We start from the raw sequence: 25,331 nt of genomic DNA, 5'->3' as shown, positions 1-25,331 counted from the left end.
TTCCACCTCTCATCAGTATTCTCTGGCCTCATCCCCACTTTAAGCAAACATTTAAAATTTCAGATATAAACATAAATACTGAAATGTGCTGTAATAAGAGACAAACACTACATTTTGATATCATTGACAAATAAAGTTTATTCACATACTTTACATATTGGAAATAATACACACATAGGTACCAGAGTATTTTTATGAAATCAAAATTTTAAAGGAGATTTTCCCCCTTTAAGCTATTGGCTAATTCATGTAATGGCTGTCACCATCTGAAGGGAGATGACTATCTTAATACATGGACAAAATAACTGCAGGGTACACACTGGTCTTGTAAAAGTAGGGAACTTACCTTACAATATATAGACAATACTACAAATAACATCTAAATCCCAATATGGGATATGCATAATGTTGAAAATCACCCTGGATTTAGTTCCCAAGTATTAGCAAACTCCAAATTTTCATCTTTCAGCCATTGCGAATGTCATTTTTTTTTGTAGAAGTGGGCATAGTTTTTCTTCCAATTAGGAAATTTATTTATTTATTTGATGCAGTGCAGAAAAGGCTCTTCTAGCCCTTTGAGTAGCCACCCCCAGTTTAATCTGAGCTGGTTACACACAGCCAGAGACTACTGTCTAGGCTACATGTTCCTCCAAATCAGATTTGAAAAGCTTTAAAACCTGTCCAACAAGCAGAGGCAAGACCGTGCACCCCCCCCGCCCCCAAAAGTATTGACATTAGGATTTAAATTGTGATTGTAGAACAAATGCAATTGAATAAAAGTACATGGGTGAGAACAGCAAATTAGTTACAATGACATAGTGATATTCCTTATAAATTTTATCACATACAATGTATTTTTTTTAGAATATATTATTGAATTTCCACAGTGTGTGTACATGCTGGTAATGCAATAACACTTAATTGTAATAGATATGAATTTTACATTTTAACTCTTACTTTACAAGATCAAATAGGAAATGCAGTTCACAAAGTTGGCCAACTGACACTCATGTAAAGGTCTGAATGCTCCAAGTTCAAACAACATGTACAAGTTACTCCCCATTTACTTGCTGCTTACTCAACTTCCATATTTGTTCTGCTTTGATTGTTCTCAGTAACATACAGGTAGAATAGAGGTGTTAATGTTGACACCGGGCAGACCTGGAATGCTCGAAATGTAGCAAAGCTTCCCTCATAATCTACTACACACAACAGAATGCATTGTCAAGCGTGCAGTTATCTGCAGTCTTCATACTTCACAAGGAAGGCACCTCACCACAAAAAGCAAAGTGATTTATGTATACACAGACAGAATTATGTGCTCAAATAGATGGTAAATTTTAGTGATCTGACAAATGCATCAAAGTTGTCTTCAAGGTTTACCACAAGAATATGGACTTCTTCAAACTTAACGATGCAGAGGCAAAATGGGTTGGTCTCCACCTGGCATATATTAAATAAAAAGCTATAAAGATCACCAATCCATCCCTTCACCGCAATGGTGGGTACCAACTATGGAATTTTTGATGCTACTAGTTCTCAGCTCTCTTCATCAGAGTGGACCATATGAAGCTTTTTCATTGTTCTCCATCTGTCCTTTAGCATGACACTAGTACGACTGTCGAACTCGTAGTGCTCCAAAATTTTGGTCCAATTTCCAAGCCCAAATTTTCTTACTCCTTCTTTTAGTTTCGTATCTTCTTCCCATAGCCAAGGCTTTAAAATAAAGATGTCTTTAAATACAATTTTGAAATGCAGTTCTTTACAGACATGAAAGTCAACCTTAAAAAATTTATGTTATATCGACTGGGAAGAGATTAGGCACAGGGAAATAAAATAAAGAAGAGTAAAGAAATAACTGCATGTGACCAGTAGTTTTAATTTTGACATACCCCATATAATAACTGCCAAGCCTGCAGAGCTATTTTCTATACAAAACTTACCGTAGATACTTACTATAGAGTCAGACAGGATGGGAACAGCCCTTTAGCCATGGCAGGTATACAGACCATTAAGCACACATTTTATACTCATCTTCTTTACTCCCATCAACCCCTCTCTTTCCCACTTCCCAGATTCACCATTTGTTGTTCTTCGGGCAATTTCAGCTGTCAATTAACTTATCAACCTGCACATCTTTTGGGATATAGGAGGAAACCAGAGCATCAGGAGAAAATCCACGCAGCTAGAGAGAGAAAATGCCAACTCCAAAATATTACAAGTTTGCATTTTGCACTTCACCTTTTACTTCCAGCTTTTTAAAAAAGTATGAGGTTTCCTTATATAGTGCCTTGAAAAAAGTATTCAGCCCCCACAATTATTTTCACATTTTACTGTCTCATTTTCTAACTGAAAATACGATATTTTTGACCTGATTGACAAAACACTGTGCATCATGTCAAATCAAAATAAAAGTTCCGAAACCTGTCAACAATTTACTACAAATTAAAAACCAAAATGATGAGGCTGAAAAAAAATATTCAACCCCTTTGTAATTACTACGCTAACTTTCCTCAGGTAAAATACTGTATATTACCTTATCAGTTCACCAAATTTGTTGATGTGGATCATCAGAATAAATACTCCTCTCTTCAAGGTTCAACAGTAGAGTAGATTTTCAAAAGACCAAACCAAAATGAAGACAAAGGAGCATTCAAGGCAAGTCAGTGAAATGATAATAGAGACCCACAAACCTGGAGTACAAGACCATCTCAAAGGCACTGAACATAACTCAGAGCTCAGTGCAGTCCATCCTGAACTTGTGGAAAAAATATAAAATCACAGTCACTATGCCAAAGAGAGGCTGCTGTGACACCACGTCACTCTGAGTGAGCAGCAGAAAACCATGGCTGCAACTGGAGATGAAGTTCATGGCTCCACAGTCTCCAAGGCCTTGCACAAAAAGGGTACTAATGGAAGTGGCAACGAAGCAGCTCTGGCTTAAAAAAATATCCTTGCCCAGACAGAATTTTCAACGCGTCACTTAGAAGATACAGTAAAGATCTGGAAGGTCCTGTGGAAGATGAGACTAAAGTGGAACTTTTTGGCCTCAACATTAAGGAGTACATATGGCACAGTATTAGATTTATGCATCCGCCAGGCAACACCATCCCTACTGTAAAGTATGGTGGAGTTAGCGTCATGCTATGGGGATGCTTTTCAGCTGCAGGGACTGGAAATCTGGACAGGACGGATGGGAGAATAAATGCTGCTAAATACAGAGGGATCCTGGATAAAAACCAGCTAATCTCTGCCAGAAAACATAAACCAGGGAGGAAATTCATCTTTCAGCAGGACAACAACCCCGAAGCAGTGATAAAGCAACTATGTGGTAGCTTCAAATGAAGAAAGTTGACGTCCTTGAGTAGCCCAGTCAGAGACTTGACCTTAACCCAACTGAACATCTCTGGCAAGACCACAAGTTTGCTGTCTACTGCTACTCTATAATTAACTAGGCTCAGCTTGAGCAATTTTGTAAGGAGCAATGGGCAATCTTTTTCCATCACATTGTGTAAAATAGATACTTATCCAAAAATACTACTGGCTGTAATAGGTGCAAGAGGTGGTTAAACTAAGTACTGAGTAAAGGTGGATGAATACCTTTGAACTGCTGACATTTCCGGTTTTGATTTCTTAGTTTTTCATGTGGCTGAAAACTTTTACAAAGCACTGTAAAGGTTCTGAGATAACAAGCTGCAATATTCAAGATAAAGAGATTGGGCAAAACAAAAGCAAGCATTTATGTTTTCTGCTGTGAAAATTGGAAATATTAGGACAAATAAAAATTGGAAAATTTGAGCAGCACCTTGCAGAACTTTTGCACACAGAGAGTTACCAAAGGATGATCCTCAAAGATTCTTACTTAGCTGAAGAGAATTAGATAGGAATATTTAAGTTAATTTCTATCAAGTTTGGCTCTTTGTACCTCTTCATCAATTTTTTCAGAAAATTTTTATTAGAAAAGTTTATTAATTTACAATTCTTATTTCTATTGCAATTGCCCTTCTGGACCACTGTACCCTTGGTGCTGTAAAGTGTTATTAATGTTGTAGAAATCAATAATTTATAATGACTAAATATACCTTTGCCATGAGTCTTCTAGTATCATGTCAGAATTTTTTTGTGCAAAGGAAGGAGGGACCATAGGTTAGTGGCTATTGATTTTTTTGTCCAAGGGAGGAAGGTGATTAGTGATGTTTCTCTTCAGAACTCAATTCTAGGATCTTTGCTCATTTCATACATGGAGTGAGTGAGTGAGTGTGTGTAGTGAATATGATATCAAATAAAAATGGAACGTGGAGATAACAAATCTTCAGGTAAGTGTAGAAGTGTTTAAAGTTTGGGCAGATAAACAACACGAAAATACAAAGCAATAACTGAGGAATTAATAAACATCATAATATAAATAGAAATACAAGGATAGACTTACAGTAGCAAGGAACTGGGATTCAAATATACAAATGTCTTCAAAAGATAGGATGACTAATTGATAAAGATGCACAAAAATCCTAGTGTTTTATAAAAGGGGCATAAAATATACATAAAAAAAGATAATTTATAATGATTAAGCCCCCCCCCCCCCCGTTAGGTTGTCATGCCTGGTCTTTGGTACTTGGCATGAATAACCAGGCCTAGATCAAGGAAGAAGAAAATCATTAAAGTAAAACCAGGGACGAAGCTTTACACAAGAAAAGAGGATCTATCTGCAGAGGAGAAATTAAAGAGTAATCTAATAAAGATATCTACAGTTATGAATAACATGTAGTTGTGCCTTGATCACCAACTCACAGGCCAAAGAGTAGTGAAGTTATATTTATTCTGCATTAATAAGAGGGAGAAATAAAATATACCTGAAATAGTATAAAAAAGGGAAGAATCTATATCAACTCTGAAGCCAGAAAAAATGTTGCAAAGAAAAAATTAAAAAATTCTAAGGGACATAGCATTAAGTGAATTGGTCCAGATGCAAAGAAGATAATGATTTTCTCTGAAGCGTTGCTGCTAATTGTTTTCAAATTTAGCTGGTTAAACGTAAAAGACTCGAGAGGTAATTTCTGCCTGGCAGGTTTCAGAGACAGGCAAATAATTTGACAAATTATCAGCATTGGAGTCATGAAACGTGGTAGCACTGGGATGCAACCACTACTGGTGCCAGAGTATTGGCGGATCCTGACACTGAGGCTTCAAAAGATATTCTCAAATAAGAAATACAGGAGACCATATGGGAAATGCAAGTGCAGGAGAAGATGCTGGTACAGACAATTCTCTAGCCACAACTGCATAGGCTGATATAAAACTAAGCAAGAGCAGTCTCAGTTAGCTTAACAAAGAGGGGATACGTTGGAAGTGGCATGTACAGTTAAGTATGTCAAAAATAAAGGAGGAAACAAGAAAAGAAGCAAGGAGACATTTCTATCCCTCAGTAATACATTAAGGTTTTGGTAATGTATTACCAAAATGTCTCAAGCTAATCTTTTTGCAGTGTTCTCATCCATTAATATGCAAAGATCTATTTAATTAGTTAATGAGGGAGCATCTACAATACTTACAGAAGAAAACTGCAGAGATTCAGGATCACTTGAAGAAATTCTGAAAATGTAACCTCAAGTTTTATTCTCTACAGGTAAGTGCATACCCACAGAGCAACCATCTAATCAAACTCCTTCAGAATTTTAAATGTTTTATTTGTTCTTCTGAACTCAGGGAAAATTAGATTAGGTCTACCTGTTCACTCCTCAGCATCACCTTAACAACGCTTTAATTATTGCCTCAGCAGAGTAGGGGCCCAATTAGAGGAAGTTAAATGCATTGGAGGAATGGCGGTTCCAGGCTGAGAGGAATGGGTGATAATGGAGGAACGACAATTTTTTTCTTGGAATAGATTTGAAGGGAAAGTTATAAATTCTTGAGGAGTGGAAACAGTCAATGAGCTTGAGGTTAACATGAAGACCTGGAGAGGAAACTGCAGGTGGTGAGAATAGGGTTGAGAGAGCAAACGAGGGCTTTCATCCATGCACAGACAGGGCATATCAAGAACAGAGAAAGCTATTTATTTCAGCAAGCCAAGTCACATTTCAATTCAACAATAAGCACCAGTAGGATTAGGCCATTTTCATATTGCCTGTTTATTCATTATTCTACTAACAAAGGAGTTAAGCTGGGCTCCATAACTTAACGTCAGAAATATAACACTCAACTAGTAACTCGCAAGGCATGGTCTAGTAAAATATTGCTCTGAGAACAAACACCTTACTGTGTAAGCTTTGGGCAGGACATCACATGCAGTTTTGGGTCAATAACATTTGCTTTTGTTCTTAAAAATATCTAGTGAAATAAAAAACTATGAAATATTATGATGCACAAGCTATTCAAACAAAAGAAGCACTTGAGCATAGATAAAAAGGATTTTAGTTGGAAAAATAACAAATTACATTTGAAATCACAACTTTTCCTAATAATTCAACTGGAATAACTTTAAACATAATTGACACAAAATTATACATGCACTGGATGAAGACAATGAGACATTTAATCACAGACTATTATGGAAAAAATCCAACATTAAACTAACATAGGACAAATACCACACTTTGTTGACACGTAATCGCACAAACCTTCAGATTAATGTTGAAAAAGAACATGCCACAGCCTTCTAAAATTTCATGTGCATACTGTGTTTAATTCCAGTCAGATTTTACTGATTACGACAGATTTTCTACAAATAATCTCCTAAAGCTATGCATATTTAAATATGTGGCACATTTCAGATATAAACCTCTTTTTAATTTTACCTCCAAATAGTAGTGTTCTAAAAAAAGCTATTTGGATAGTTGAATATTACAACTGCAACTTATAAAGACAGTAGTGACATAGGTGACAACAAAGCTTCACTCCCAGATGAGCTCAATGCCCTCTATGCTCAGTTTCACCATCAAAGCATGAAGGAACTCCCACGCCCACTATGACCCTGTGATTTCAGTCTCTGAGGAAAGCAGGACAACATTCTTCAGCAGGGTGAACCTAAGGAAAGCATCTGGCCCAGATGGAGTACCTGGCTGATTACTAAAGACCTGTGCTGGACAACTGGCTGAAGTATTCACCGATATCTTTAACCTCTCACTTCTGCAATTTAAGGTGCCCGCCTGTTTCGAGCATGCTTTAATTATACTGGTGCCCAAGAAGAAAATGGTAACTTGCCTTAATGACTATCATCATTAGCATCACTGTGATGTAGTGCTTTGAGAGGTTGGTGATGAAGCACTTCAACTCTCGACTGAGAAGTAACTTGGATCTGCTCTAGTTTACCTACTGTCATAACAGGTCCACAGCAAATGCTATTTCACTGGGTCTTCACTCATCCCTGGAACATCTGGACAACAAAGATGCTCTTTATCAAACGCAGCTTCAATACTATCATCCCCTCAATACTAATCATTAAGCATCAAGAACTTGGAATCAATACCTCCTTGTGAAATTGAATCCTCGATTTCCTCACTTGTACACTCCAGTAAGTTCGAATTGATTATAACATCTCCTAGACAATCTCCATTGGCACAGGTGTACCACACGGCTGAGTGTTTGGGCCCCTGCTCTACTTGCTTTATACTATGACAGTGAGGCTAATCACAGCTCCAACGCCATACTAAAGTTTGCTGACAACACCGCTGTCATTGGCTGAATCAAAGGTGGTGATGAATCAGCAAATGGGAAGGAGACTGAAAATCTGGCTGAGTGGCGCCACGACAACCTCTTACTCAATGTCAGCAAGACCAAGGAGCTGATTATTAACTTTAGGAGGACGAAACTAGAGGTCTATTAGCCAGTCCTCATCAGGAGATCAGAGGTGGTGAGGGTCAGCAAATTTCTCAATGTTATCAATTTCAGAGAGGCTCTGTCCTGAGCTCAGCATGCAAGTGCATCAACGAAGAAAGCACGGCAGCTCTACTTCCTCAGATGTTTGCAAAGATTCGGTATGACATCTAAAACTTTGATAAACTTCTACAGATGTGTGGCGACTGGTTGCATCATGGCCGGGTATGGAAACACCAATGCCCCTGAACAGAAAGTCCTACAAAAAGTGGTGGATATGGCCCAGTCCATCACAGGTAAACTATCTCCACCACTGAGCACATGTATATGGAACTGAACTGAATTGAATTGACTTTATTTCTTACATCCTTCACATATATGAGGAGTAAGAATCTTTACGTTACGTTTCCGTCTAAATGTGCAATGTGCAATCATTGTAATTTATAATAGATAGAACAGTCAATGTAATAGAAAGTACACTCAAATCAGCGTGAGTTCATCAGTCTGAAGGACTGGTGAAGAAGCCGTCCTGGAGCCTGTTGGTCCTGGCTTTTATGCTGCAGTATTGCCTCCCAGATGGTAACAGCTGGAATAGATTGTGGTTGGGATGGCTTGGGTCCCCAGTGATCCTACAGGATCTTTTTACACACCTGTCCTCGTAAATGTCCTGAATCATGGGAAGTTCACAGCTACAGATACGCTGGGCTGTCCGCACCACTCTCTGCAGAGTCCTGCGATTACGGGAGCTTCAGTTCCCATACCAGGCAGTGGTGCAGCCAGTCAGGATGCTCTCAATTGGGCCCCTGTACAAAGTTCTTAGGATTTGGGAGCCCGTACCAAACTTCCGCAACCGTCTGAGGTGAACGAGGCACTGTTGTGCCTTTTTCACCACACAACTGGCGTCTGCAGAACACGCAAGGTCCTCGGTGTTGTGGATGCCGAGGAGGAACTTGAAGCTGTGAAGTAGCATCCACCATCATGGATCTCCACCACCCAGGACATGCTCCCTTCTTGCTGCTGCCATCAAGAAAAAGGTACAGAAGCCTCAGGATCCACAGCACCACGCTCAGGAAAAGTTATCACTCCTTAACTATCATCGGGGATAACTTCACTCGCACATCACACAACCGTTCCCACAACCTATGGACTCTTCATCAGATGTTCTCGGTTATTTATTTATGATCATTATTTTTTGTATTTGCACAGCTTATTTTTTGCACATTGTGTTGTTGGACTTACTGAGTAGGCCTGCAAGAAAACGAATCTCAGGGCTGCACACAGTGACGTATGTACTTTGATAATAAATTTATTTTACTTAAATAATCTTTCTCTCCTTCAAAACAACTCCAATACTGCTCTTAAGAGGAAGAGTGTTTGCTCTAATAGTTTTAATGATACAAATTTAGCTTCATACAGCATAGATATTTTTAAAGTTACTTACTCTTCTCTTCCTTGGAACATCCGAATTAATTGACATACTTTTCTTTTTAATTTTCACCAGATGACCAGTACTCGTGATTCTCTTCTCTGTAATAGAAAGAACTGTTAATGTTTGAAAGGACTTTACTTTTCCGCACACATGATTTCAGTGGATATTTGCAATGCCAATTCTAACACAAACACCGCAGTTTCTGTATGCTAAGATGCTTCAACAGTGTTGTGATTTGGCCACCTGTGTATTTTATGCATTTCAAGCTTAGTTCAACTGTTCATTTCCTGTGTTTCAGCAATCTTCACCATTTCCATGGTGAGGTGATCTGTATCAGTATTGCTGTAGCTATTACATGTCACAAACAGAATAAATAGACTCTCGCACATCCTCTGCTAAGAGATGATTAACATCTGCTTCGTTTTCCTTTCAGTGGCAAGATAGAAATCAGGAAAGTCCTGAATGGAAAATTGAGAGTGCCATGCAGCCTGGTCTAAATCCTACACAGTACAGATCAGTGAAACTGAAATCCTACTTCATTTGTGCAAGAAACTGAGTGTCACATTCCTTAAGACAAAGTGACCTCAGTCTTGTACATTTTGATTTGCCAGCTTTGAAAAGATGTATTAAATCGTAGTCTTTGTCTACTTTAATATGAAAATGCAAAAGCCCCTTGAAGCTGTTTTTAAAAAGTTCACTCGACAGCCAGCCTGTTGTCAATCAATACCACAAAACAGAATAACTAATCCCTCATTTTATTGCTATTTACAGCACCCTACAATCACAGGAGTAGAACATGAAGGCAGCATCCTTCATTCTTACTCTTTTACAGAGTATTTAAACCTTCTGGGCCACAGGCACAATTTACAGCATTTACAGTAAAACTCCTGATTTCCATCATCTGACTGAACAGCTGCCAAGTGGCCCAATTACTTTCTACAGGGTAAGCAAGAAAAAATGTAACTGCAAGATAGTAATTCTAGTTTAATAAGGTTTGGACATGCATTTTGGAAGCTTGGATAAAAGGCCTACTGACAAAAGCTATTTTCCTAAGAGAACAAATAAAAATAGAACACAATGATATGAAGTTAGTCAATAATGTCCAGAAAAGATCATAAAGTATACCCTGTGGAACATCATTCAATAAATCCTTTTATTAGCCATGATATGCAGAATACCAACTGGTCATAACTTGTGATACTCATTTTGCAAATTTATTCCTCTCTGTCAGAAGTTATTTCTATAAACTTTGCAGATCTACACCAGGGATTCTATTCAAATTGTAAGATACAGTTAGAAATAGAAGTAGCAGCAATTATTGGGGTAATCAGATTAATAAATATCAAAATTGATCAAGGCACGTTGATTAACATACCCTTCCAAGATGATTTTCTTTTCCTCAAGAAATCTTCAGTTGATTCAAATTTTAATGGTTTCAGCTCTTTGTGATGAGAAAAACTGTAAAGTCGCTTTTTGGATCTGCAATAAAATGTCCTTCATATTATAACTTTAGTGTAAAGTAACAGTTACCTTTACTAAGTTTGAGGAAAGAAGGCCAAAGCAGCAAACACATCAATAATAAAGCAAAACCTAGCCAGGGACAGATTATAAAACCATAAATTAACTGGGATTAATTTAGTAACTGTTATCAAAAACAATTGTTTTAAAAGTGATTATTAACGTAAGAAAAATTTTATATCATCAAGAACAAAGCAAAAAGCAAGGCACTAATGAACAAATAATGTTAATTTCTCATGTACTACAGTAATGGGAAAGTGAAATGGATAAATGCCACTTTAACCCCATGTGTTTTCTTTAAAAGGAGCAATCTAAAAGCAGTAAACCTTAAACATACCCAGATTACAATTTAAAACTCTGTTTGTCACATTAATTTTCTTTTCAAATATTATTATTATGCAAAATTAACACGAGTACATCGAAGTAAGCAACACTTACAATGTCTCAAGAAAAAAAACATTATTTTAAAGATTGAAAAATTTTTGGTGATAATAAAACAAAACCCTGCTAAGCAAGAAAAAGTGGGGAAAAACCCCCATTAATTTTTTGGTCCCAGTGCTTCAGTGAGAATGCACAATTTTCAAGTCTATTTAACATGTCCGAATAGAAAATACAATACAAAAAAAATCATACAATCATAACAAACCTTTTCATATTAGATTCTGTGTTATTCAACTCTTCATCAATGTCTTGCAATAAATCCCCACTGCAGCAAACAAAGAGAGTGGGTTATAAGGAAACTCTCAAATAATTTGAAAAACATTCAATGAAAAAGGGCTTCCCCCCCAGCCAAACTGTACTTATTGACACAGTACAGGATTCGTGCCCTCATCCACATTTTATTACAGCCCCAGTATTTATGCAATGCACAACCAGAAACTAACATGATTGTAGCAGAAAGCTATATTTCCTAACCCTGGCTACTATCTAGTTATTTGTTTCAAAAGGGCAGAAGTTAATTTAAAACTTATGCTCATGATTTCAATTTTGATGACAAGCTGATTAAGTTTCAGCCCTTCTGCCAATGGGAACAATGCCTCCTTATAAAATAAAACCTTAAGTTGGATTCTTCAAAAATTTCAATTTTCCCATCTACCTAAAACGTTATCAAAAATTGCCAAGCCAATTTTGGGACCAAGGGTATTGATGAAGGGTTATTTTTGTGATTGGATGGCTGTGACCAGCGGTGCTCCACAGGAACTGGAACTTGGTACCCCTGCTATTTATAACGATTTGGATGATCAGTAAATTTACTGATGACATGAAGACTGATGGAGTTGTTGACATGTGGATTGCAGTCTTAGGCTGTTGATATGAAACAGACTGGAAAATGGCAGATGGGAATTGATGCAGTATTCTGGAAGGATTAAGGCGGCTAACATATGCACCATGAATAGTGCTAGGGAGCACTGCAGAACCGAAGGATGTTTAAACTTCCTTAAAGGTTGCGGTGCAGGAAGATAAAATGCTTAAGGCGGTCGACTGGTTACTGGACAGTGAATAGAAAGGCACAGAGATTTATACTCCAAATTTATGAGACATTGATAAGATCTCAGCTTGAACACCTTGTACAGTTCTGATCACCGTGCTATAGGAAGGATGCGATATTGCTGGAGAGGTTGCAGAGGGCATTCACCAGAATACTGTATGGGACGGAACTTTTCCAGACTGTAAAGTTTAGGTTTGCTTTCCCTGGAGCAGAGATATTAAAAAGGTACATGATTGAGGTATAGAATCATGAAGGGTATACATAGAATAGACTGCGGGAAACCTTTACCCTTATACCTTTATCACGAAGAGAGTGCTAGTAACTCAAATACACTGCCTAAAGAGGGGTGGTCAAAACAGTTACTGACATTTAAGTCTGGACAAGCAGTTGAATTGCTAAAGAATAAAAAGCTATTGCAAATGCCAAGAGATGAGATTAAAATGGGTGGGTGCTCAGTGGTCAGCATGCATATGTACAACTAAAATGTCCTAATTCTATGTTACATACTGTAACTTGTCACAACCAAGATCTTCATCTCTAACACAATGGTGTAAAATAGTGCATTTTATCACAGTTCAAAGTGAATTTATTACTAAAGTACATATATGTCACTACATACAACTCTGAAATTCATTTTCTTGCAATCACAGTAAAAACAAGAAACACAATAGAATCAATGAAAGACTATATCCAACAGGGTGAACAACCAATGTTCTAAAAAAAACAAACTATGAAAATATAAAAAGAGAAAAAATAAATAATAATGATAAATACATAAGCAATAAAGAATACAAGATGAAGAGTCTTATGATGGTGCTGTTGATGCCCAGCGACTACTTACTGGTGGCAAAATACAAAAGAATGAAAACTATTAAACATCTTATTAATAACGATCACCGCCAACAATCATAGTCATACTTTATTGATCCCAGGGGAAATTGGTTTTTGTTACAGTTGCACTATAAATAATAAATAGTAATAGAACCATAAATAGTTAAATAGTAATATGTAAATTATGCCAGTAAACCAGCCTATCGGCTCAGGGTGTCTGACCCTCCAAGGGAGGAGTGGTAAAGTTTGATGGCCACAGGCAGGAATGACTTCCTATGACGCTCTGCGCTGCATCTCAATGGTGAGACAAGTGCTGGCAGAGGCACAGGTGAGGCATGCTTAAGGCAGGTGGAGGCATGGCGGAGGCAGAGGTGGCAGGAGCAAGGGAAGTCCTGGTGTTTGATTGATTTAAATGCCGGGCCGAATTAGAAAGGTTGGATATGGCCGAGTTGTGGCAGCAGGGTCCAGGCTCTGCTCTATGATATTTACCCAGCTGAAGCGAGGTTGAATGCTCTGCCTCAGAAGGCAGTGGAGGCCAATTCTCTAGATTCTTTCAAAAAAGAGTTAGATAGAGCTCTTAAAGATAGCGGAGTGAAGGGATATGGGGAGAAGGCAGGAAAAGGGTACTGATTGTGGATGATCAGCCATGATCACAGTGAATGGTGTTGCTGGCTCGAAGGGCTGAATGGCCTACTCCTGCACCTATTGTCTATTATTGTTGTGGCCTGCTCTGGCTTCAGTGATTCCTAGCTTCAAGTCTGTGGTCTCATGACATTTACTTGGTTTGGTGATGAACTGAGGCTCCAGCTACAGAGCTGCCTGGCTTTGTGTCTTTCGTAAAATTTCAGCTCTGAATGCTAATTGTTTAATGTATTGTTGGCACGATTTGTGTTCCCACCCCCACCCCTCTGTGCAATTGAGGTTTGATGGTCTTTTTAAATGGGTTCTTTTGGGGTTCTTTGTTTTGTAGTTGCCTATAAGGTTGTATAATGGATATACATACTTCGATAATAAATGTACTTTGAACTTTGAAGAGTCCTTGAAAATGAGCCCAGTTCAGTGGAGACCGTTCACTGACGGGGTGGGTGAAGTTGAGTTTATTCCTTGATTCAACAGCTTGATGGTTGAGGGGTAATAACCATTCCAGCCTAGGATGTGGTGACCTAAACTAAACAGATTTCTTTAGCTTTCCACATAACCACCTTACATTTGTACTTTTGTCTCCAAATTATTAACCTTTGTGAAGTCAACAACAGTTATGAAGACCAATGATTTACTTGTAAATGATTTGAATAGGTGTACAGAGAATCATTTAAAAATGCTCAGATGAGACAGATCTTGGGAATGTGATAAAGCAGTGAAGATAGTAATGACGGGCATCTAGGATGTAGACATGTGGTTGAATAGGGCAGACTAGCAACAAATACTTTGTCAATCTAAGCTGTCACATTCAAGGACTTAGATACATCTTTCTTCATTCCTACTCAACTTTTAAAAACACCCATCACAGGATATTACTAGCAAAATGCACCAGTCACTGATTTGTCAGAAAATTCTACATTTTTCATATCTTATTTCACCTTTACCCTTTTACAAGGATGCAGCTTTTGCACCGCTGTGGAACAACCCCAGTATTTAAGGAGTATCGTAAGATTACAGCCATCAGTACGCTTATTAGAATACAAGAACAGTACAGCACTGCATGGGTCTTTTGGCCCACAATGTTCTGCCTTCCTTCTAACCTAATCAAATCTAATCCAATCCTTCCCTCATAAAGAACCCACAACTCTTCATTTTCTTTCATCAAGGCGCTTATCTAAAAAGGCTTTAATATGTCCCTGATGTATTAGTGTCCACCACCATCCCCTGTGGTGCATTTAAAGTACTTACCACCCTCTGTGTAAAAAAAAAAATCTTACCTCTGACACCCTCCCTAAACTTTTCTCTACTCACCTTAAAAGGATGTCCACTGGTATTTAGCAATTGTCATCGTGGGGAAAAGGCAGTGACTGTCCACTCTATGCCTCTAATGATCTTATACACTTCTCATTTTCCTTCAATAAGCCCTAGTCTGCTCAACCTTTCCTTAAAGTCTTTTAAAGGAAGCTGGTAAATCTCCTCTCCACCCTCTAATGCTTCCACATCTTTCCTATAATGAGGCAACCAGAACTGAACACAAAACTCCAAGTGTGGTCTAACCAGAGTTTTATAGGGCTGTGACACTACCTCACAGCCTTTGAACTCAATCCCCTTACTAGCAAAGGCCAACACATTTCTTAACCAGTTTGCAAGTGATCTAAGGACTTGGAATCCAAGATCCTTCTGTTGCTGCACACAGCTAAGAATTCTGCCATTAACCATATATTCTGCCTTCAAGTTTGACATTCCAAAGTGAATCACTTCACACTTTTCCAGACTGAATTTCATTTGCTAAGTTTCCGCCCAGCTCGGCATCCTGTCAATGCTCTACTGTAACCTATAACAACCCTCTACACCAGCCTTTTTGCCCTGGAGGAACCCTTGAAATAATTTTTAGGTCTCAGGGTTATACAACCCTGTATAAAAATTATTAGTTCTGCAGCCCACGGTGCTTGGAAGCAGGTACAGAGATGTCAGGGGTAAGTTTTTTTTAAAAAAGAGTGGTGAGTGCGTGGAATGGGCTGCTGGTGACAGTGGTGGAGGCGGATATGATAGGGTCTTTTGAGAGACTCCTGGACAGGTACAGGATCCTCGGCTTCCTCCGCAAGAACCCTGGCGGCGGCATCCACCACATTTGCCTGGAGGTGGACCACATGGCCGCCGTCCTTCAGCAGCTGTGGGCCCAGCAGGTGCGTACCCTGATGCCGCCTCTTGGTGAGGCCGAGGCCGGGGCCCGGCCCCGGGCCGCCTGCCGCCACCGCACTGTCGGCGGCCTGCAGCCAGTGCGAGGCAGCGGTGGGCAGAGGGGGTGAGGCCCGAGGCCTGGAGCTGGCCTGCCGCTCATCACGACCGCTGCCTGGTACGGCCAGCGCGACGGCGAGCTGCGAGCCCACTTCCATAGGCCAGTAACCAAGGTGATCATCCCAAAGGCGGAGCAGGCGGGAGAGGAGACATCTCCCAACGGCTGCAAAGGCAGATGAGGATGCCCAACAATGGGTAGGGAGGCTTGCGAGCACGCTGCAAGAACTGCCGTAGACCCACAACACTCAGGGCTTGTCTACCTAGCGTATGAAGCCTGGATTCGGCGGACTGCGCGGAAGAAATCATCACTGGTTCAACGGGTAGAAAGGCGATTCTCAGCAATGCGTCATGGAGCAATATGAGGGCACACAGAACACTGCTGGCCATCCACTGCATCCTGACTTATCTCCAGCCGTCTCGACTATGTCTTGCCACTGGGTCCAGATAGGCCGGGACGAGAGAGTGAGGCTGACGACCTGCGCAACTCTCCCTCACTTTAATACAAGTCAAGCGCAAGTCATGACTTCAACCCAACACGCAACCTAAAGTCCCGTGGCGATGGGGGAGTGGCGAAGCAGCAGGTACGGATACACTGGAAGCTGTAGTCACAAACCTGCACACAGGCGGCCCAGGGCATAGGGTCGCTCTCTACTGGACTGAAGCAGCAGTTGAGTTCAGCAGCCCCCTGGGTGTCTGAGCAGCCCTCTTTAGGATCGCTCTGCTCACCTCCATGGAGGAAGGGGCTGGAAAAGGTGCCTCAAACATAGTCTGCTTCACTTCACCCTGGCCAGCTTACCGCGGCTGGTGGGGATCCCTCATAGCGGTCGACCTACAACAGTGAAGAAGCAAGTGATGGTGCTCAACCTTGGCACATGGAACGTGAGAACTCTGCGAGATAACGTCAAGGCACAGATCAGAGAGAAGAACTGCACTGGTTGCAAAAGAGCTAGCTGGCTACAACGTGGACATAGCAGCTCTCAGCGAAACACCCCCAGCAGACAAGGGCCAGCTGACAGAACGTAGTGGTGGATACACGTTCTTCTGGAGCGGTCGCAGCAGCGCTGAACGACGAGAAGCAGGTGTGGGATTTGCCATCAATTCTAACCTCGCCCGTAAACTCACCAAGCACCCAGAGAGTGTCAACAACCGCCTGATGACACTTCAGCTCCCACTTCCAAACAAGAAGAGTGCTACGCTGATTAGTGCCTACGCTCCCACCATGACCAACCCAGATGACATTAAAGACAAGTTCTATGAAGAACTCGATGCGCTCATCTCAGCAATCCCACAGTCAGAGAAGCTCATCATTCTCGGGGACTTCAATGCCAGAGTAGGGACAGACTACCAAACCTGGGAGGGGATCATTGGAAGACACGGCACTGGCAAGTGTAACAACAACGGTCTTCTGCTCCTCAAGACATGTGCCACACACGACCTTGTCATCACCAACACCCTGTTCCACCTACCCACCCGTAAGAAGACGTCATGGATGCACCCACGCTCGAAGCACTGGCATCTGATTGACTACATCATCACCAGGAAGAGGGACAGGATGGATGTCAGAGTGACCAGAGCCATGTGTGGTGCCGACTGCTGGACCGATCACCGCCTCATTGTGTCCAAGTTCAGGCTTCACATTCTGCCCATGAGAAGACCCCAAGGGCAGAAGACTGCAAAAAGGCTGAATGTCTCCAAGCTGAAAAGCAGCAGGGTTGCAGAAGAACTCGTCGATGACCTTGAAGGCAGACTGCCAGACACACCACAGGATGACAGGACCAGCGTTGAGGAACAGTGGACGGCCTTCAGAGACGCTGTCTACACTACCGCCCTCGAACATCTCGGACCAGCAACCCGAAGAAACCAAGACTGGTTCGATGAGAATGATGAAGAAATACAGGCACTACTAACGGAGAAACATCAACATTACAGAGCGCATCAGAACGACCCCACGTCGCTAGCCAAGAAAGATGCCTGTACCAACGCAAGAAGAAAGGTGCAGAAAAAACTTCGCGAGATGCAGGACAGCTGGTTCAGCAAGAAGGCCGATGAAGTCCAGGGCTATGCAGACAACCACGACATAAAGCGCTTCTACGATGTGCTTAAGGCTATATACGGACCCCAGTCCTCCGGCTCCTCACCCCTCCTCAACGCAGATGAGACGCAGCTGCTGACAGAAGGAGCAGATTCAGGATCGGTGGGCTGAGCACTTTAACAACGTCCTTAACCACCCTGCCAACATCAACGACGAGGCCATTGCCCGCCTGCCCCAGGTAGAGATCAACAAGAACCTCGACACCCTCCCCACAGTAGATGAAGTCAGGAAGGCAGTGAAGCAACTCTCCTGTGGCAAAGCGCCAGGACCCGATGCAATCCCTGCTGAGGTATACAAAGCAGGAGGCCCTGTCCTGATGCAAAAGCTGACTGTTCTCTTCCAGTCCATGTGGAAAAAGGGACAGGTCCCGCAACAGCTGAAAGATGCCAGCATAGTCCACATCTACAAGAGGAAAGGCAACCGCCAGTCTTGCGACAACCACCGAGGCATCTCCCTCTTGTCCATTGCGGGGAAGATTCTGGCCCGCGTCCTGCTCAACTGCCTTCTCCAACATCTTGAGCAAGGTCTGCTCCCAGAAAGTCAGTGCGGCTTCCGTGCTGAACGTGGGACCGCGGACATGATTTTTGCTGCGCGCCAACTCCAGGAAAAATGCCAGGAGCAACACAGCGACCTCTTCGTGACCTTTGTTGATCTAACCAAGGCTTTCGATACGGTCAGCAGAGAAGACTTGTGGAAGATCATGGAGAAGTTTGGCTGCCCCAGCAAGTTCATCACAATCGTCCGGCAGTTCCACGACGGTATGATGGTGAAAGTTCTGGATGACGGCGACGAGTCGGAGGCCTTCCCAGTGAGAAATGGCATCAAACAAGGCTGCGTTCTTGCCCCGACTCTGTTCAGTATGGTATTCTCTGCCATGCTGACAGATGCCTTCCGTAACTACGAAGAAGGAATCCACGTCAGATACAGGACTGACGGCAGGTTGTTCAACCTTAGGCGCCTGCAGGAAGTTACAAAGGTGCCAGAGACTGTCATCAGAGACTTGTTGTTTGCTGATGACTGCGCACTCAACGCCAGCACAGAGCAGGAGATGCAGCGTGAAATGAACTGCTTCTCACAAGCCTGCGACAACTTCGGTCTTACTATCAGCACCAAAAAGACTGAAGTTATGTACCAGCCTGCCCCAGGAAAGCCATACCAGGAGCCGCGCATCACGGTGAGGGGCCAGAACCTCCAGGCAGCCGACAACTTCACCTACCTGGGCAGCATACTCTCTCGCGCAGTGAATGTAGACGCTGAGGTCAACAACAGGATTGCCAAAGCCAGCGCCACCTTTGGGAGACTCTGTGAGAACGTCTGGGAGCGGAGAGGACTCAGCCTTACCACCAAGCTGAAGGTCTACTGTGCAGTGGTCCTTACCATCTTCCTTTACGCCAGCGAGACCTGGACTGTCTACAGCAGACATGCCAAACAGCTCAACCACTTTCACCTGGGCTGTCTCCGCAGACTCCTCCACATCAGGTGGCAGGACAAAGTCCCCGACACGGAAATCCTGGAACGAGCTGGGCTCTGCAGCGCCTACACCCTCCTGCTGAAAGCCCAAGCCAGGTGGGCTGGACATGTGGTCAGAATGCCAGACAGCTGATTGCCTAAGCAGCTGCTGTACGGAGAACTGTGTCAGGGCAAGCGCTCAGTCGGGGGGCAGAAGAAACGTTACAAAGACTGCCTCAAAGTGTCCCTCAAATGCTTGGGTGTCGACATCAACACGTGGGAGACGCTTGCCCTCGACCGTCCAGCTTGGCGCTGCAAGATCACCACAGGAGCCCGTGTTGCTGAAGTCCGGCGCATCATTGAGGCGCAACGAAAGCGTGCTGTGTGCAAGACCCGAGCAGCATCCACTGCCACGACAGCACCCACCCACTTGTGTCCCACATGTGGGCGAGCCTTCAGGGCCCGGATTGGCCTCATCAGTCACCTCCGGACCCACAGCCACCAATCTCCCATTTGACTTTGAAGCCATGGTCATCTTCGACTACGAAGGATGAACAACAAGAACAAGGACAGGTACATGGAGCTCACAAAAATAGAGGGTATAGGTAACCCTAGGTAATTTTTAAGATAAGGACATGTTCGGCACAGCTTCGTGGGCCGAAGGGCCTGTATCGTGCTGTAGGTTTCCTATGCTTCTATAACAAATGGCTGTTTAATATTTGTTCTGAAGTTCAGCTTCACTACAGCACAGATCATCTTGGAGTTGAGAGGGATCAGTACAGTGAGAAAGATGGAAAATGGTGCTGGTAATCGTGTAGCATTGCTTGAGACGAATCTGCATTGAGAGTAGGGTCTTTTAAGGATCTTACATCACAGAGAAGATCATATGGTTGATGCTATTCCCTGCATTACTCTTGAATTTCACTTCATGCAAACTCTGTGTGCTTTTTGGGCACAGTAATTTGGGGGAAGCTGGTGATGACTTTCCCTTTGGCAGTTAACACAACTGGATCTACCACTTGAAGATAGGTGTGATTACTTCTGCTTGTCATGGGAGATGAGACTGCAATGCCTGTAGGTGAGTTGCCAAAGAGCAACATACTGAATGAAGGGAAGGTAGCCAAAGTTGGATACTTATTCTCAAGGTGATGATCCAACATTGGAAAGGGAAGCCATCTACAAACGATCTGATTGTAGATCGTAGCTAAATACAGAATCAAACAAAGGAAGCTCCACTGAATAGGCAAGAAGGAATTGTTGGAAGAGAAAGTTCGGGCAAATATGACAGATAGATAAATGCAACACAATCACAATTAGAGAGCATATTCCTGTTTCAGTAAGATCATGTCTATTTCAGTGAGGAAGGATGGAAACCAGCTTGGAAACCTGGTGTGGGAAGTGACAAAAAGATCAGTGAAGAACTTAATGCTGCAGATTAAGTGGTAGCTTGAAAAGAGTGAGGGTATGGGGCAGTTCTTTCTAAGGGAAAACAATACAGCATCAAGATAAAGAAATAATACCCAAATATAGTTGAGGTATATTAACAGCTAGGAAGGCCAATTAAGCATTTAGAAATTAGGAAACAATACTGTGTGGCAGACCAGTTGAATTTGGAAAAGGCATGGGAAAAAAAAAGAGAAACACACCAAACGCAATAATAAACTACTTAGTTATCACAGAATAAAGCCAATTTAATTCTCTATTTTTCTTAAACAAAGTTACCATTTGTCATCCTGATGATCATGATTACTCTCATCTCCAGAACTGCTCATGTCTGCATCTCCATTTTTTTGGGACTCCACTACTTTATGTGCTGCCTGTAAATAGATTATAACTGAAGTCCATTATCATTGTCTGCCAAAAAACAGCTTTCCCCATTTTCCTACTTTCAAACATTCACTTTTAAATGACCACACAGGCAATCAGTGGCATGTGAAATGTCTGGTCTTTTACTGCATGTTTTAAGGTATCAACAGTCAACTTAAATGTTATTGATAAATATTTGAGCTTTTTAAAGACACCCAAGGTGTCTTCTTTCTAAAGGTTAAGAAAATTTCTAGTCAATACATTTTATCATGCCATCCATTAGGGATATTGAGTGAAGTCATTTCTATTTGTTGAGAATGCAATAAATCTATGAATTGATGATGCTCATGTTTCAATTGTCACATTAATGATCAATGTTGGATCTGGGCTAAAATATTGGAGCACAAAGAAATATTGTGAGAGCTGAACCATGATTATTAATGGAGAAGCAGTGACTTTGTAGTCACTGACTACAGAAGACTAAGTCAAGACCTACAGCGTTGGTGGAATATTAGTAAAATTTTAAGTGCAGTACCAACCAGCAAATAATTTGTACATCAGCTTTTATCTTGGCTTACGAAAGGATACGAGTTCGTAAATCATGTGTAATAGGGTCAAAACTAAGGAACACAGAATACACTAAAACTTTGATAAGCTACTATGCAACCATTTAGAAATCCTGATGGTTTAGCATCTGACTCAGGAGGGCGATTGTTGGTACACTCCTTCCAGCATCCCCTTCTTACTTACTGAGTTTACTGGGAAGTTTATTACACTATAACATCTGAAAATCTATGAATCAAGTATCTTGGAGTAATAATAGGAATATCATCTAACAGTCTGCAAAACCTGTTGAGGATTATCAAAGTTTTCCTGTAATTAGTATGTTATGAATATTTTTTCTACATAACTTAGGAGAAGATATGACTAATGTGCCTTTCAAGTGCACAAACAAATATTCCCATTGACTGGCCAATTCCTTCTCTAAATTATTAATTAAGGTAGAGAGACTTGGAGGTCACAGACATGTAATCAAGACTTTAATACATTCTAGGCTTATGCAAAGATGGCCTTCGGTAGCATAAAATCAATGATCTCGAATTAGTGAGACAAAAGGAGGAAACAAGTAACTGAACGATGCGATTACACTTACTTGATACAGGAAGTTTGAGTTTTTCTCACTTAGCATTCTACCTGCAAGAGATTCAGCACACTCAAACAAGCGTTTGTTGCTAAAATTATTAAGGAATTTATGATATGGATCTTTTTTGGTGATAATCACAGAAAGCTTCCTTTTCAAGGCCTGGAAAACAGAATAATATACAAGAAAGCAAAACAATCAATAAAGCTACACAGAAAGTAGTAATGAAAACTAACTTTTCCTTCAAAATGATTGTCAGTGAATCTGCTATTAAAAATGTGGCTTTTGTCATGGCATTTTTAAACACAAGATATCAGAAACACAAATCACCGGATCTAATTCATGGGTGATATTTTCTGGAAACTGCCGTTCTAGAACTTCAGTAGCTTTCTTGAAGTCTCCATTCAGCATGCAGACTGCCACACACTGAAAAACAAAAGGTTATGCAAACAAGTAAGAGAGCTGGTGGGAGAAATGTGCAAGATATACAGCAAATGGAAAACAAATCAACTGAGGAAACAAGGGATTAACTCTTATGAAGTGAGAGATAATTAGAAAATAATGCAAGTTTATGAGAATGAAGCTCTGTACAAGATTGTGTGCAAGTTAGAACAATTTAATACAGCTTGAGCTTAAGCAACTTCACAAAACATCATGAACAGCTGTTTAATGTGTATCATAATTACCATACGTTTTCCTATATAGCAAGGACACCCAAGGTGGGCATCTGTGCATGCACAAAAACCACAATAACTATTTACTCCTTTGATTCAATATTTGAGTTTAATGTTTTTAAACTTGGCCTTTTACTGTACATTCTATAGACATCTCCACTGAAAATGTTTCTCTTTACGTGTTAATAACAATAAAGTTACATTTCAACAGCATAATAAGATTATCAGTTAAGTTTCTTAAAGAACATCTTTCATAATATCATTGAGTAAGGTACTAACCTGTATTTGAAGTAGTAGCTTCAAATCTGCATATAGCTCATCTTTCTGTATCTCATTATTGTCCATCATTTCAATCAAAATCATTAACGCAGATTCCAATGGGGTTATACTTTCATCTTTATCAAACTGGACATCTGAAGTGTAAAATTAAAAGAAGTCAATTAAAATATGCTAATCAATTAGTAACATGGGCGTGTTTATCAATAGTTATTCACAAAGATTTCACCAATTCAAATCAGATAGTACAGAAAAAATACAAAAGCTGGCACATGCAGGATTATGCTGGTACCCAATTAGAAAAATTTCCATAGTATTGAAGGTTATCCTCATTAGTAATTATACAATTTTAAATTCACTTTCGTTCTTTAAAGATGTTACATGATATCACAATAGATTTCCCAGTGAACTAGTCAGGTTTAAGGGGAGCGCAGGATGCAGTGCCTCAGCTATGGAAGAGGAACGTAAGAAGCCAGACCCCTGGTGATGGAACGAAGCATAACAAATACTGAGTGATCAGTGGTTCCTAATGGTTGGAACCTTATTATATTACTAATATAGTAGAAGTGTTCAATCACTTGAGTTCAAGTATGATATTTCTCCTAAGCGGTTGTCTATTGCTGGGTCCTCAGGTGGCTGTAGAAGCAAAGGCAAGAGTAAGTGGTGAATGTGGTTAGTGGTTGGTGTTTCCGGTTGTTCAGTCTCTCCTTTTGCAGCTGCTGCTTATTCTCTGTCGTACAGAAGAGATCATGCTCATGTAGTGCAGCTCCCTCTTGGAACAGATTTTCTCCAGGTGTACTTCAGTGCATTGTCTTCCCAGTTTTTAGATACAGTGGCACGCAAAAGTTTGGGCACCCCAGTCAAAATTTCTGTTACTGTGAATAGCTAAGCAAGTAAAAGATGACCTGATTTCCAAAAGCCATTAAGTTAAAGATGACACATTTCTTTAATATTTTAAGCAAGATTATTTTTTTATTTCCATCTTTTACAGTTTCAAAATAACAAAAAAGGAAATGGGCCCGAAGCAAAAGTTTGGGCACCCTGCATGGTCAGTAACACACATAAAAGTTGCTGGTGAATGCAGCAGGCCAGGCAGCATCTCTAGGAAGAGGTGCAGTCGACGTTTCAGGCCGAGACCCTTCGTCAGGACTCAGGTGTACTGCATGGTCAGTAGTTAGTAACATCCCCTTTGGCACGCTTGTAAATGCTTTCTGTAGACAGGTAAGAGCCTTCCAATTCTTGTTTGGGGAATTTTCACCCATTCTTCCTTGCAAAAGGCTTCTAGTTCTGTGAGATTCTTGGGCCGTCTTGCATGCACTGCTCTTTTGGGGTCTATCCACAGATTTTCGATGATGTTTACATCAGGGCACTTTGAGGGCCATGGCAAAATCTTTAGCTTGTGTATCTTGAGGTAGTCCATTGTGGATTTTGAGGTGTGTTTAGGATCATTATCCTGTTGTAGAAGCCATCCTCTTTTCATCTTTAGCTTTTTGTTTTACAGACAGTGTGATGTTTGCTTCTAGAATTTGCTGGCATGTAATTGAATTTATTCTTCCCTCGACCAGTGAAATGTTCCCCGTGCCACTGGCTGCAACACAAGCCTAAAGCATGATCAATCCACCCCCATGCTTAACAGTTGGAGAGGTGTCCTTTTCATGAAATTCTGCACCCTTGTTTCTCCAAATATACCTTTGCTCATTGTGGCCAGAAAGTTATATTTCAACTTCATCAGTCCACAGGACTTGTTTCCAAAATGCATCAGGCTCGTTTAGATGTTCCTTTGCAAACTTCTGATGCTGAATTTTGTGGTGAGGACGCAGGAAAGGTTTTCTTCTAATGACTCTTCCATGAAGGTCATTTTTGTGCAGGTGTCGCTG

The 25,331-nt window shown here is 41.1% G+C and overlaps 1 protein-coding gene across 1 annotated transcript in view; it reads right to left on the bottom strand.

Annotated features, from left to right (window-relative positions):
* Positions 1 to 130: 130 nt before the first annotated feature.
* Positions 131 to 25,331, bottom strand: part of terf1 (telomeric repeat binding factor (NIMA-interacting) 1) — a 44,153-nt gene continuing 18,952 nt past the window's right edge. Inside the window, exons 3-10 of the mRNA XM_063065042.1 lie at positions 23,458 to 23,591; positions 22,835 to 22,930; positions 22,517 to 22,666; positions 21,280 to 21,374; positions 11,403 to 11,462; positions 10,614 to 10,717; positions 9,251 to 9,336; positions 131 to 1,716 (exon numbers count right to left, since the gene is read on the bottom strand). Coding sequence (XP_062921112.1) covers positions 1,540 to 1,716; positions 9,251 to 9,336; positions 10,614 to 10,717; positions 11,403 to 11,462; positions 21,280 to 21,374; positions 22,517 to 22,666; positions 22,835 to 22,930; positions 23,458 to 23,591 — 902 coding nt within the window. The 3' untranslated portion in view covers positions 131 to 1,539. The remainder of the gene's footprint in view (positions 1,717 to 9,250; positions 9,337 to 10,613; positions 10,718 to 11,402; positions 11,463 to 21,279; positions 21,375 to 22,516; positions 22,667 to 22,834; positions 22,931 to 23,457; positions 23,592 to 25,331) is intronic.

This window comes from Mobula hypostoma, chromosome 1 (genome assembly GCF_963921235.1).
Source record: "Mobula hypostoma chromosome 1, sMobHyp1.1, whole genome shotgun sequence".
In the NCBI taxonomy this organism is placed as follows: Eukaryota; Metazoa; Chordata; class Chondrichthyes; order Myliobatiformes; family Myliobatidae; genus Mobula; species Mobula hypostoma.
The sequence above is the reverse complement of the archived record's forward strand: the minus strand, read 5'-3'. Positions and strand labels throughout refer to the sequence as shown.